Source organism: Homalodisca vitripennis, unplaced genomic scaffold (genome assembly GCF_021130785.1).
Source record: "Homalodisca vitripennis isolate AUS2020 unplaced genomic scaffold, UT_GWSS_2.1 ScUCBcl_1439;HRSCAF=5068, whole genome shotgun sequence".
Taxonomy (NCBI): domain Eukaryota; kingdom Metazoa; phylum Arthropoda; class Insecta; order Hemiptera; family Cicadellidae; genus Homalodisca; species Homalodisca vitripennis.
Window position 1 is genome coordinate 2296 of NW_025777563.1, and position 14932 is coordinate 17227.

The 14932-nt window shown below is 42.9% G+C and overlaps 3 protein-coding genes across 3 annotated transcripts; 2 read left to right on the forward strand and 1 right to left on the reverse strand.

Annotated features, from left to right (window-relative positions):
• Positions 1-777: 777 nt before the first annotated feature.
• LOC124371444 lies at positions 778-1776 on the forward strand. The gene has a single exon (XM_046829772.1). The coding sequence runs from the start codon at positions 778-780 to the stop codon at positions 1774-1776; it is 999 nt and encodes a 332-aa protein (XP_046685728.1).
• Positions 1777-4653: 2877 nt separating this feature from the next.
• On the forward strand, positions 4654-6015 carry LOC124371445. Its single transcript, XM_046829773.1, has one exon. It carries the CDS (start codon positions 4654-4656, stop codon positions 6013-6015), a length of 1362 nt encoding a protein of 453 aa, XP_046685729.1.
• An 890-nt stretch (positions 6016-6905) lies between these two features.
• On the reverse strand, positions 6906-8544 carry LOC124371446 (piggyBac transposable element-derived protein 4-like). Its single transcript, XM_046829775.1, has 2 exons — positions 8174-8544; positions 6906-7731 (listed from the first exon to the last, which is right to left on the reverse strand). Exons 1-2 carry the CDS (start codon positions 8542-8544, stop codon positions 6906-6908), a joined length of 1197 nt encoding a protein of 398 aa, XP_046685731.1.
• Between the last annotated feature and the right edge of the window lie 6388 nt (positions 8545-14932).

Below are 14932 nucleotides of genomic sequence, written 5' to 3' on the forward strand. Positions count from 1 at the left end.
AGCAAGAAATAGCCTGTGGCGGTGTTGCGATCCTTTCAGATTCTTGTTTGAACGCCAGAGTCTTGAACATCGTCACAAATCTACAAGCAATTATAATAGCAATAAACATTCCTATTAACCCATTCACTGCGGCAAAAAATTTTTTGAAGTTCCCTAGGTGCTAAAATTTTTTTTTTTTTTTTTTTTTTTTTTTTTTTTTTTTTTTTTTTTTTTTTTTTTTTTTTACAGATAAACTTTCCCCCAGGGGCTCATAACTGTTATGAGTACGTGGACGGCGACCACGGGGTTACCCGAGCTGAGTATGTCATTACTTCTACTTACTTGTGGCATTCTCTTATTCTTATTCTCTTATTCTTCTTATTCTTCTTATTTCTTATTCTGGCATACCTTGGCCACCCTCTTCTACTTCTGACACTGGACATTTCCAGTAGTCTGTTCCTCTTCTTCATTCCTATATCTTCCCGTCTTGTTCGACCGTTCCAGTACATGGCCCGCTGGGAGTGCTTAAGCCGGCGCTGGTAGCCCAATCTGGCGTCGGTAAGAGCTGATGTGAGCTAGTCTCTGCCGAGGCGTAAGTCATGTACTGGTTCAGAAGCCAGCCACTTCGATGTCCTTGGTCAGGAAGTGTTCAGTAGGCAGGGGTGTCGGAGCCCCTGCTGCCACGTGCGAGTCCAAGTTGTGCGCGTATACCCAGCTTGGTAAACGATAAAAACCGGGCCCCAGGGAACTGGGGTAGGGTTTGTCCCACAAGCTACGGTTTGAGAGACGCCCGAGGGCATGCCCGTTCCCGGTCAATCGGCCCGCACTACTCAACACGATGCGCTGGTATACAACTTTATGGCTACATCAAACCCCCCCGCAGGGCAAACTAGAGTTGTAGAAAGAGACCTTTACGATCCGGACAGAAAGCGCGGTCACGCTAGCGATTCTGACGAAACGTCGACAGAAGTTGAAACCAAGCAACGGAAAACAGAAGAACCTCACAGTGAAGAACTTGACAATGCCATCCCCACACCATTATTCCTAATAATAAGCCACAAGGAAGAAGGCAAGTCTTTGAGCAAGATCAGTCCCTTCATTATAAATAAGGCCCTTGTCAACACAGCAGGACAACCAAAGTCAATCAGAAAGTTGAGAAACGGAACAATTTTGGTGGAGGCTGCGAATTGCGGTCAAGCCAAGAAGCTCCTGCAAATGCAACGTTTCTTTGACCAGGTCGAGATCAATGTCAAACCACATCCTTCTCTAAACTCCTCTAAGGGAATTGTTTTTAGCCGTGATCTCATCGATTGCAGTGAAGATGAGCTTAGAGAAGAGTTGCATTATTCGATGGTAACGGACGTGGTTAGGATATTTAGGACTGAGAACGGTCAAAAAGTTCCCACAGCTGGATTGATATTGACTTTTGCTATGCCTCAGCCCCCGTCTACTATAAAGGCCGGATACCTGTCCTTGGCAGTAAGACCTTATTTTAAAAACCCTCAGAGGTGCTTTAGGTGCCAAAGGTTTGGGCATTCTAGCAAGGTGTGCACCAATTCAGAGACTTGCTCTCGTTGCGCCACAGAGGGCCATAACGAGGAAGGCTGTAAAAACGACATCCAGTGTGTAAACTGCAAAGGGAAACACCTATCATCCTCTAGAGAATGCAAAGTATATTTAGAGGAAAAAGAAATTCTTAAGATAGTGACCCTCGATAAACTTTCCTTCAACGAGGCTCGCAGGGAGTATAGGAGAAGGGTTGCCCCTACTCCCCAAAAAGGGAGTATCCTACTCTGAAGCCGCTGCTGCCCCGGTCCATCCTACCCAATGTTCATCCTGCTCAGTTTTGGAGGGTATGCTCCGAACTCTAGCCGAGCAGGTTGCCACTCTTGTGCAACAGCTTGCTGCCGTTGGAGGAGGGCATTCTTTATCGTCGCCAACAATATCTACTCAAAAGGCCCTTACAACCGGCTCAAAGCAGAATCAGCCCCAAACATATTCAGCAGTCGCATCACATTCCAAAGACAGATCGCAACAGAACATAAAACCACAGTTATCCTTGGAAGAAAAAAGACAGATTTCGTCCAAGCTCAAAGCGTCGATTCAGAAAAAAGTAGACAATAGGACGAAGGTGCCGGTAAGAAATTCACCCTCATCTAAATCCTCTCTACAGTCAATTCCTGACGAAGATATGATCGATGACCCTTTGCAGTTGCAGTCGGAGTTCCAGACAGTTCAGGGAACCTTCCGCCCAACTGCAAACCATAAAAAGAAAATAATTACTTATAAATAAAAATACGATTGAATATAAAAACAAATCATGTTGCTACAATGGAATATTAACGGTTTGAGAAGTCACCTAGAAGACCTAAAGATCCTTATAAACTCGAAAAGGCCCAAAGTAATATGCCTACAAGAAACCAAATTAGCTCCACACATACATTTTAATCAAAAGGACTACAACACTTTTCGTCGCGACTACTACCAAGCCATTGCTTGTGGAGGTGTTGCGATACTAACTGATCCCTCCTTAAATGCCAGAGAGATAAAACCTCAATACCAATCTCCAAGCAATTGCAGTAACAGTATCACTCCCTATTACAGTAACTATATGCTCCCTGTATCTACCACCAGCCCCTCTGGTTGTGGCTCGCGATGATCTGAGTGATCTCATTGCTCAGCTTCCAGTTCCCTTTCTGATTGTTGGCGACTTCAACGCTCATCACCTTTCTTGGGGTTCCGGCCATTGCGGTCAGCGAGGTAACATGGTTGCCGGGTTGTGCGACGGATTACAACTTGTGATCCTCAACGATGGGTCGGCCACCTATATGTGCCCCAGAACTGGCGCGTGGTCTGCTATTGACTTGTCGATCTGTAGTCCTGCCTTATCCACCAGAGTCCATTGGTCTGTCCTATCCGACCTGTCGGGAAGCGACCATGCCCCGATTGCTGTGGCTATTGAATCCCTTACCCAGCCGTTGACCAAGACTCCGAGATGGATAATTAACAAAGCCAATTGGGATGAATTCAAAAAGAGCATAAGTTCTCAAACCGAAAACATTCAAAACACTGATATAAACGCAGCAACATCGTTATTCACATCATCACTGGTTTTAGCGGCCGAAAAGAGCATTCCCAAAACTTCGGGGAAACCAAAGAGGCACAATGTGCCGTAGTGGTCCGATGAATGAATGCTCAAAAAGCCCTAAAAGACCGAAGAAAATGTTTAAAAATATTTAATAAATTTCCGACTGAGCCAAATCTTGAGCGGTTCAGGAGATCAAGAGCGAAGGCTCGACAAGTATTCAGACTGAGTCGGCGCCAATCTTGGCTAAACTTTACCGACCACATTACTCGAACTACTCCTGTGTCAGACGTTTGGAGAAAACTGCGCTCTGTGTGCAATAATCACTCCCCACCCCCCATCTTAGGTTTAAAACATGGAAATGATTTTGTTACCGAGCCCAAGGCGATCGCAAATAGGTTTGCCTCCTACTTTGCGGGAATCTCCAAAACATCGTCCTACGACCGCGAGTTTAAAAATTTCAAAGCCATACAAGAATCGCTCCCCCTTAATCTGAATTTACACGACGACTCTCCTCTCAATCATCCTTTCACTCTCCACGAACTAAACTCTTCACTAAAGGCCACCTCCAACTCCGCTCCAGGTCCCGATAGCATACATTATGCAATGCTGCGAAACCTACCAGCTGGTATTAAACATGATTTACTCCTTCTGTACAATAGAATATTTATAGAAAACAAATTCCCTGTGTCTTGGCGTCGATCACATGTTATCGCATTGCACAAAATGGGCCAGGATAGCACTTCTCCTGGGAGCTATCGACCTATCTCACTAACGAGCAGTCTTTGCAAGACCCTCGAACGCATGGTCAATCGGAGACTCGTCTGGTTTTTGGAGAAAAATAATCTCCTATCTGCCCCACAGTGTGGCTTTCGTCAGGGGAGATCGTCTACTGACCATTTGATAACAATGGAAACGGCCCATACTGAATGCTTTCATCCAAAGAAGGCAAATGACTGCCGTTTTCTTTGACTTAATGAAAAGCATATGACACTGCTTGGAGAAGAGGTATCATAAATACACTGGTATCTTGGGGAATTGGAAACCACATGCTGGCGTTCATTAACGGTTTTATGATGGATAGATCTATTCAAGTGAGGCTAGGAAAAACTCTTTCTGACCCTTTCATTCAAGAGAATGGAATTCCGCAAGGAAGCGTCCTGAGCTGTACTCTGTTCGCTATTGCCATCAATGATATCGCCTCTTGTGTCGCCCCTCCGGTACATTGTTCTCTCTTCGTTGACGACTTCGCCATCTTTGTTACTGCAAAAAGGCTTTCTACAACGGAGCGTGCTCTTCAGCTCACTATTAATCGCCTTGTTAAGTGGTGCGGTAGAACTGGTTTCACCTTTTCTCTGCCAAAAACGAGGTGCATGGTGTTCTCTAGGTTGCGCTCTGTCGATGAACCAACACTTTTTTTAAAGGGTCAGAGAATAACGCCTTGTGAAGAAATTAAATTCTTAGGCCTAACCTTCGATCGCCGCCTTACCTGGATTTCACACCTTTAAAATCTTAAGTCTAAATGCCTTAAGCGGCTAAACCTTATCAGAGCTCTGAGTGGGACGAATTGGGGGGCAGACAGGACCTGCATGCTCAGGTTCTATAAAGCCTTTATACGCTCCTGCTTGGACTATGGATGTCAGGTTTATGGATCAGCGAGACCTAATGCACTCAAGATGCTAGACTCAATCCACAACTCTTCTCTAAGACTGGCCACGGGAGCATTGCGATCTAGCCCTGTGATTAGTATATATGCCGAAACAGGAGAGCCTCCGCTTAGTCATAGAAGAGTTCAACTTTCATTGAATTACGTCCACACACTCATGTCCAAACCTCAAAATCCCGCCTACGACTGGGTCCTAAACAATTCACTACACGATCAGTTCATTACTAAACCGAGGCACCCTGCACCAATTGGTGTAAGAGCTATATCATACAATTCTCAGATAGGTCTAACCGATTACGAGGTCAGGGAGTTGCATCAGTGCGATGTCCCGCCTTGGTCCGTAACTCCACCAGAAATAATCTTGAGCCTCTCCACCTTTAAAAAACATACGACACCGGACACCATATATCATCAAGAATTCCGTCAAATCTTACAACAACTCTCTCCGTGCGATGTGATATACACAGATGGATCAAAGGATGGTCCGAGGACAGGTTGCGCTTTTGTTACTGCGGGTAGACGATACGGTTTCCGACTCCCCAGCGACTCCTCTGTTTACACGGCTGAACTGACAGCTATACAGAAGACCCTGAACATTACGTGGTCTAGAACTGGTAAGTTGGTAATCTGCAGTGACTCTCTTAGTAGTCTGCAAGCAATTGGCGACATGTACTCTAAGAACATCTTGGTTCGAAGTATCTGGTCCTCACTACACAAGCTACAGTCGGAGGGAGTGGTTGTTATTTTTGTCTGGGTTCCCGGACACGTAGGCATCCATGGCAACGAGCTGGCAGACAGAGGAGCAAAAGAAGCTTTGGAGCTCCAACCATTCACCTTACGGATGGTGGCATCAGACATCACTCCTGTGGTGAAAGCCAAGCTAAAAGCTATGTGGAGTTCCGAATGGCAGGCGGTCTACAACAACAAGCTAAGAATCATCAAAGACTGCACAAGACCTTGGGGTACAGCTCATCGCCGGAGTCGGCGTGAGGAGGTGGTGTTGTGTCGCCTTCGTCTTGGCCACACACTGCTCTCTCACGGCTTCCTTATGAATCGAGGGGACCCACCGATTTGCGCCACATGCGACACTGTTATTACAGTGAAGCATGTGCTGGTCGACTGTCCTTGCTACTCAAGGTGCCGTCGAGCTATCAATCTGCCAGCTTCGTTAAGGGATGTGCTAGGTGATGACGAAAACTGTTGTGAGGAGGCTCTTCGCCTTTTTAACAGCATCCTCCCTAGTAAGCAAGATTTAATTTTAATTATTTATTCCTCCATACTTTGATACCTACGTTGTTTTGTTCCCAGGTTTATGCTTGTTATTTAGTATTTAATAGATTTATTACTCTTGTTGCCTAGATCCTAAGCTATTAGAATCAGGATGGCCCACCTACAGCCATGCTCCACCATGTTCTTGTTTTGTTATAAAAATTCAGTATCTATTTCCCTATTATTTCGTTTTTAATTGTTGTCATAGTGGCCCATTTACAGCCACTCTGACAATAACATTGATTGTTGAGTTTGTTGCATTGTTATTTAGTATATAGTATATACTTTGTTATTGCTTAGACTTAAACTAATTTATTTAATGTTCTCACGACCTTATACGTACTACCAACAAATGACAACGCCACAACATGAGCTGTTGTCTTGAATCTTGAGGCCATTGATAACCTCTTGTGTTTTATGGCCCTAATAAAAAAAAAAAAAAAAAAAAAAAAAAAAAAAAAAAAAAAAAAAAAAAAAAAAAAAAAACAGATAAACTTACCATATGCAGTGGTTAGCCTGGAAATGATGTCCAAAGTGGTCAGAAGTCACTCTTTCCCTTCCAAGATGGCCGCCAAATATTTGGGACCCATGGGTCCCAGCCGCACCCCGCGAACGGCCCGTTGTGTAAGTGTTATTAGAATCCACTACCAGCCGCACCCCGCGAACGGTCAGTCATGTAAGTCTTTTAGTTATTACACTAAACACTAAAATCAGTTTATTTTCATGTTTTATTTACATGATATTTACATGGGACCCATGGGTCCCAGCCGCACCCCGCGAATGGTCAGTCATGAAAGTCTCTTTGGAAGTCACTACCAGCCGCAACCCGCGAACAGTCAGTCATGTAAGTCACTAAACACTAAAATTAGTTTATTTACATGATATTTACATGATGTTTTTCGTGATTCAGGCGTGCCACTTATCGAAACAGGCCAATGCACACAAGCCTGGTTCGCCATCACACTGTGCACAGAAATAAATTGTGCGTGTTTCGCGGCCTTCGGTTTGACACTGTTTGCAGCGTCTCCTGGATACACGTGCTTTGTTGGGCAGCTTGGGGATTTTAGAGATCACGTGCCGGTTTTGGTTTCTCTGGACAGGTCGCAGTAGAAGTCGTTCCTTTGGAGGCAGCAGAGCATGTACAAGGTCAATCCTGAAGTCATACAGAGATTTTTTTGTGGCAGGGTTGGACTTTTTATACAGTCTGAATGCGTTTATGAAACCCATTTGAAGAATGTGGACAAAAACCTTTTTGTACCACCTCAAGGACTTGTGTTCAGCCGGGTAGTACGCCATCAACTGGTCGTGTCTGTCCACTCCAGACATCTCGGCATTATAGTGGATAATCGCCAAGGGTTTCTGCCTAGGTTGACCATATCTGTTGTGGGAAACTGCCATTTCATTCTCAAACTCAGTAGAAATATAGAGCACTGTTCGCTTATCTTTCCACTTTGCGACAGCTATCCCCTGGGCATATCTTGCCACAGTTTCTCCTTTTTTCAGGACCGCTGTTTTGACCTCCTCCGGCAAGTATTTGCGGTCTGCTCTCAGGGTGCCTGTGCAGTAGGTGGACTCCCTCAATAAAGTTGCGGCCAGTGGGACACTGTTGTAATAGTTGTCCATGTACAACGAGTGGCCCACCCCCAATCTGTGCCTCATGAGATGCATTACAACTTTGTTGGTGTGGCCAACACCACTCAGTTCACCACCTTTTCCAGAATAGATCGTGAACCTAATACATAGGCCATCGGGTTCACACAGAGAATAAAACTTAATACCATACTTGTGTTTCTTATTTTTAATATACTGGCGAAAAAAGTAATCGTCCCCGCCACAACATCATACTTTCATCAATTGACAACTCTTTTCCGGGATAATAGACAGTACTCATTACGCTGTTGAAGGTAGAAATCAACAGGTCCACTTTTTCAAGCCTATTGTCATTTTGTTCGTTGACATTGACTTGGGCGTTTTTTGAGAAATGAAGGCATCTCATGATCAAAAGCCATCTATCTCGGCTCATCTGTTCCCTGATTGCCTCAAAATTAAAAAATCTATGCTTGTTCCAGTAATCACTCAATCTGTTTGTGCGGACAGTACCCATATGCAAGAGTACACCAATAAACGTTTTCAACTCGGGTACTGTCAAATCAACCCATTTATTAATTCTAGACTTTGGGGTCAACGTGGGCAGCTCGAAAACTGTCCAAGCGTAGGCGTTAGTGTAGGAACAAATTTTCTCCAACAGCACGTCGTCAAACAAAACGGAAAACCAGTCTATTGGCTCATTGTTTCCAGGTGTAGGAATAAGAATTTTATTCTCTTTAGTAAAAGGAATGTTCCTCATACCTATCGTATTCGGGCTCCAATCGAAGTCGTAGTTATACTCGACATCATCGTTGTCACTATCATGGTCGTCAGGCAGGGGCTCCTGATGTGCCTGTGCGGCGTCAAGGTCACTGTCGTCTGAATAGCCTGTTGCGTCCGAGTCAAGGTCACTGTCACCAGCTGGTATCTCTCGTGAAGTACCAGGTGAATGAGACATAGTTACAAACAAAAACAACACTAATAATAATAATAATCTAAAACATTCACACGGACGCACACGGACGCACAAGGACGCGCGCGACGCACCACACAATATGGCGATCAAACTCCTGAGCCAACACCAACTGGCCAGGGTCGTTCACTACACGCTGCGATACAGTAACCGACCGTTCTGAGGCGCTGCCGACCTCAGACTGACATGGCGACGGAATAGACCGAGCGGGACCGAAGGGTCCCGAAAGCAACTCGTGAGAGTTCGGCCTGGGACCCATGGGTCCCAGTCGCAGTGAATGGGTTAAAATAACAATCTGCTCTATATACATCCCACCTCTACCTTACGACCTGGTCCTTGACGATCTGCGTGATCTAATCACTCAGCTTCCCTCTCCGTTCTTGATTGTTGGCGATTTCAACGCACATCATCGTTCTTGGGGTTCCAGTCATTGTAGTCAAAGGGGTGGTAACATGCTTTCGGGGTTGTGGGATGAGGTGCAAACGGTCGTACTCAATGACGGGTCGGCCACCTACATGTGTCCTAGGACCGGCGTGTGGTCGGCAATTGATTTGTCGATATGCAGTCCGTGTTTGGGAACCAGGGTCCACTGGTCCGTTCTTCCCGACCTGTCGGGGAGTGACCATGCGCCCATTACCGTAACCTTTCAATCGCTTCCTTCTGCAATCGACAGGCCTCCAAGGTGGAAAATTCAGAAAGCGGATTGGAATGAATTTAGAAGTATTTTAAATCCTCTAACCATTAATACACAAAATACTGACATTGAAATACTAACTGCATCGTTTACATCAGCTCTTCTGTCAGCGGCCGAATTGAGCATTCCCAAGTCCTCAGGGAAACAAAGTCACCACGCAGTTCCGTGGTGGTCAGAGGAATGTTCGAAGGCTCTAAAAGACCGTAGAAAATGTCGTAAGGTATTTAACAGACGTCCTACGGCACAAAATCTTGAAAATTACAGAAGATCGAGAGCAAAGGCAAGGCACATTTTCAGGTTGAGTCGGCGACAGTCCTGGTTAGACTATATTGATAAAATAAAGAGAACTACTCCTACGTCTGATCTTTGGAAAAAACTACGTTCAGTTTGCAGCAGGCCCTCTCCACCTTCCATAATTGGTCTAGAACGTCGTGGCGATATAGTGACAGATCCTCAAACAGTTGCCAACTTGTTTTCGGCTCACTTTGAGCAAGTTTCTAAGACGTCGTCATATTGCCTCGACTTTCAACATTTTAAAGCTGTTCAGGAAAGGTTGCCTATTAATTTAAATCGAAATAACGACTCCCCTTTAAACCTTCCCTTTACTATAAATGAACTCGATTTGTCCCTTAAGGCCACATCAAACTCCGCACCAGGTCCTGACAATATACATTATGCCATGTTGCGGAACCTGACGGAGGAAATTAAGAAAGACCTTTTAACGTTATATAACAGAATTTATTTAGAAAATATATTTCCTACATCTTGGCGTCGTTCACATATTATCGCTCTACATAAACCGGGCCAGGATAGAGCGTCTCCAAGTAGCTATCGGCCTATATCCCTTACTAGTTGCCTCTGCAAAGTCCTTGAAAGAATGGTCAATAGAAGGCTTGTGTGGTATTTGGAAAAAAACAATCTTCTGGCGACTGCTCAGTGTGGATTTCGGCAGGGTAGGTCTGCTGCTGACCATCTGTTGTGTTTGGAGACTTTCATCCTTAACTCTTTTATTCAAGGAAAACACTTAGCTGCTGTTTTCTTTGACCTGTCGAAAGCCTATGACACTGCATGGAAAAGGGGTATTGTAAATAAACTAATATCTTGGGGTGTTGGTAGTCACATGGTGGCATTCATAAATGGCTTTTTGTCTGACAGAACCATTCAAGTAAGACTCGGGAAAACTCTTTCTGATCCTCTTGTTCAAGAAAATGGAATCCCGCAAGGAAGTGTGTTAAGCTGCACTCTGTTTACCATTGCAATAAATGAAATTGCATCGTACGTTATACCTCCTGTACGCTGTTCTTTGTTTGTAGACGATTTTGCTATTTTTATCTCGGCAAAGAAACTGTCTACATCTGAAAGAACTTTGCAGTTGACTATAAACCGGCTTGAACAGTGGTCTAGAGTAACGGGTTTTTCTTTTTCCCCATCGAAAACTAAGTGCATGGTCTTTTCTAGGCTCCAAACCATGGAGAAGCCAACACTAACTTTGATGGGACAGAGAATACCAAACGTCGAGGAAATAAAATTCCTGGGTCTCACGTTTGATACCCGGCTAACTTGGGTGCCTCACCTGAGAGACCTAAAAGATCGATGCATGAAACGCTTGAATATACTTAGAGCCCTTAGCGGAACAAAATGGGGAGCTGACAGGACATGCATTCTCAGATTTTACAAAGCCACCATCCGTTCCTGTTTAGACTATGGATGTCAAGCATATGGGTCCGCAAGACCCAGTGCTCTAAAAATGCTCGACCCTGTCCATAATTCTGCCTTAAGACTGGCTACTGGAGCTTTTCGATCTTCTCCTATTAACAGTCTTCTTGCAGAAACAGGAGAACCTCCTCTTTCGCATAGACGGCAACAACTGTCCCTGAACTATGTTCACGCTCTTTCAGGGAAGCCAGACAACCCTGCATTTGAACCGGTCCTGCGAAATCCACTCTATAATTCTTTCCTAGCGAGACCAAATCTTCCTTCACCCTTAGGCGTTAGGGCCAAATCCTACGCTTATGAAATAGGGCTAAACAATTACCAGTTTAAATGTGATATCAATGTGATATCCCACCCTGGAGCGTATCAATGCCAAAAATTATTTTAAATCTCTCTAGGTTTAAAAAAGTCTCCACTCCAGAAACAGTCTACCAACAAGAATTCCGTCAAATACTAGGCAGCCTCGCACCTTGCGATGTTGTCTATACTGACGGGTCAAAGGAACGTTGCAGAACTGGATGTGCTTTTGTCACCGGGGTAAGACGATACGGATTTCGTCTCCCCAACGATTCTTCCATTTTCACGGCTGAATTAACAGCCATCCAAAAGGCCCTAAATATAACTTTTCCTATGACAAAAAAATTGGTTATCTGCAGCGACTCCCTTAGTGGTATACAAGCCATCAGCGATATGTATTCCAAACACATTATCATCCGCGAAATATGGCACTCCTTGTCTTCCCTTCAGTCTGAAGGTGTTGCTGTCTTTCTTGTCTGGGTACCTGGACATATTGGAGTATCCGGAAACGAGCTGGCAGATAGAGGAGCTAAGGAAGCATTACAACTCCAGCCTTACACCGCACGGATGATTTCTTCCGACATTATCCCGGTAGTGAAGGGCAAACTGAAAGCCAAATGGAATAGCGAATGGCGGGCAGTCGTCAACAACAAGTTACGGCTTATTAAAGACTGCGTTGGACTCTGGGAAACAGAGAACCGCCCGAGTCGTCGTGAGGAGGTTGTGTTGTGTCGCCTGCGGCTAGGCCACACGCTTCTCACACATGGCTTCCTCATGAGTAGAGATGATCCTCCGGTCTGCGACACATGTGACACTGTCATTATGTGACACTGACGGCAACTCAAAGACTACTATGTTTTCTAAATACAACGTCGCTGATTAATAAAATATAGTATTGTGTTAAGTTTATTTATTCTGATTATCCATTGTTGTTAATATTTATACATTTTATTATTTAATTTTTATCTATTATTACAGCTGCCAAATTAGCCCCTTTACAGCTACCTTGGTGGCAGTAAAATGTGTTAAGTTTTTATAGTTTATTTAATTAATGTTATGTACCTTGTCCTTATTTATGTTCTATTTATATTTTTAGCCTTTATATGGGTTATGACCTCTCTACAGTCTTTCCCTTGTTATATCTATTGTTATCTAGTTTTAAGTTTAAATTATTTACTCACCTACTTGTCGTAATTCCTGTTTTTGTTATCTACAATGTAATCTTTATGTACCTAATTAACACTACCAGATACGAGTAGGTGTCAATTCTTTCTTGAGGGCAATGATAACCTCAGCGTTTTTTGCTCCTTATATATATATATATATATATATATATATATAAAAAAAAAAAAAAAAAAAAAAAAAAAAGAATTACTTGAACTATCCATCACTGTACTCTAAAAAATAAAATTTATCAGCGTAATTCAATTTTTACATCTTTCATAATATCTGCATTCAGATGAGGACATTAAAGATAACAATATATCATAACGTAGTCATTGCTATTATAGTATACATCCCTGGTAATTAAAAGTATGTATTTTTGATTTAAGCTTTAAGTTGAAGTTCATTTGTAACTTTGTCGATGCAAACATGTAATTTATGACAATAAAATGTTATTTATTTTATTAATGAAGATGCTATTTCAAAAATAAAAACAACTTGTGTAAGGTATCTACTGTTAGGTTCAAAACCGCCTATCTGCTAAAACTCACGAAAAGCAGAACCGCATATCAAGATCACAAAGCAAAGAGCTTTTCCGTGAGTAAAACATAGTTTTATTCTTACCTTAATGACGCCAAAGGTTGCACAATGTAGACACAATTCCAATAGAACAGCGAGGAAATGCGAGCCGGTATCTACTGACTGATGGCTTGCCTCGCTATATAGGCGGTACTGCCACTGAGGTTGCAGATAGGCGGGGCTGTTTCAAATGCGATAGTGGCGCTATCTGATAGAGTTTTGTTGAACTAACAGAGCCAAACGGTCCGCAGAGAAATTCTGCGTCCATTGATACCAATAACTCAATTTCAGCAAAAATGTCACTTAGGCGGTTCTGTTTATTAAGCGACGATATTAGTAAAAAATATTTAATTTTTTGCCTACCTAATACATTCCACGGTCATATGATGGGGTTTCTTCTAAATTTTCTTCAAGTTTTCTTTTCCTCAGCTTCTCCTGTCTTCTAGCATTCCTAAAAAAATCAGAAATAGCCACTTCAGCCCTACAGATGCGCTCATTGTCCAAAAATTCCATTACCGAAATCATCCGCCGATCTGGTTCAATTCCCAAAGACTTCAAAACTTTGCATTTTGTGATGTTACCATCATTGTAACTGGCAATAGCTTCAAATACACCAAGTTCTAATGTTTTCAATGACACAAAGTTGTTTTTGGGTATTCTAGTCCATATAACACTGTTGACACTCTCATTCACATTTTGTGTCTTGCCGTGAATACATGTTTTCAATAAATCGCGACTAACCAATGCCTTAAAAGTAGGTTGTATTGCCTTCATTATGGTCTCTGGCAAATTGTTTTGGTGCTTATACACTTTTCCCTCAGCTTTGGCCTTATTGTATTTACACCATGATGTATTACCTTATGGGCACAACCGATGTTCCGGCTTTTCGTCGGAGGACCCTATGTGACAAAACATTGCCCATATAGCTTGTCGCATATCATCCACAGTTTTGTTCTCTTTTATGGCCTTCCCATAATAAGACTGAATTTGGTCTATTTTTTTGTCTGTGAGGCGATTTTTGCCTCCCAATGTCTTTCCATCATCAAGTTTCTGATTTTTCATATCATTTTTCAATCTCCGTAATCTTGAACCCATTCTCTTACACACGTGATTCACGCATTCTAATTTTTTAATTTTTGTGTTTCCATAGGGATTTAATTGAATAACACTATCAAAGCTGTTGCTGTCCCCATCACCAAGGTAGCTGGTGTATCTTACCTTATATTTTTCCTCAGATCTTAGAAAAATCCGCCTTATACCAGCGCCTTCCATGCTGCCGCTCGAGCCTTTATGATTAGCAGTACAGGAATCGTCGTGTTTATCTTTGTCCAAGCAAACACAGTACTTGGATAATACTTCCACATCCAATACTTTGCCACTATCTATACTTGTGCAAGTTACTACACCATTTAGGGACTGGTGACCTCGACGCTGCCACGTACCATCAAAACCGGCAGATATGTCTCGGGGCTCTAATATAACGCCAGGTGTGTTCCTCATTTCTTCTTCAATGATTATTTTATTTTCTTCCACTGCACCTTCTACAGCATTCTTCATGGAGTCAAATGCTACCTTCTTACATTGTTCATGAATTATGGCGTTATATAAAGCAAACTTTATAGGAGGTTGCGGTAAGTTTAGAATTCCACAGAGAGTTTGTCCCGCTAGTAACCCTTTACCGATACATCGTAGCCCATACACTAGCCTCATGTTCAAATCAAAAAATGTTTTGTTTACATCAAGAACTTTAATTTCCTTTGTATTGGTAAAATTTACAGAAAAGTCACAGTGAGAACAATACAATACCAATTTAGAGGCCAGACCAACATGGTTTTCAGAACTAATTTGTAGTCCATTCTGTTTACAGTTTTTACAAAGTGTGTTTTGCAACAATTGTTCTGATAAAATACTAAGATCAATGATTTC

Coding starts and splice junctions, on each gene's coding strand:
- LOC124371446 (XM_046829775.1), bottom strand. CDS start 8,544: ATGTCTCATTCACCTGGTACTTCACGAGAGATACCAGCTGGTGACAGT. Junction 7,732..8,173: donor CTGCCCACGTTGACCCCAAA/GTCTAGAATTAA, acceptor CCTATGTATTAG/GTTCACGATCTATTCTGGAA.
- LOC124371444 (XM_046829772.1), top strand. CDS start 778: ATGCCCGTTCCCGGTCAATCGGCCCGCACTACTCAACACGATGCGCTG.
- LOC124371445 (XM_046829773.1), top strand. CDS start 4,654: ATGCTCAGGTTCTATAAAGCCTTTATACGCTCCTGCTTGGACTATGGA.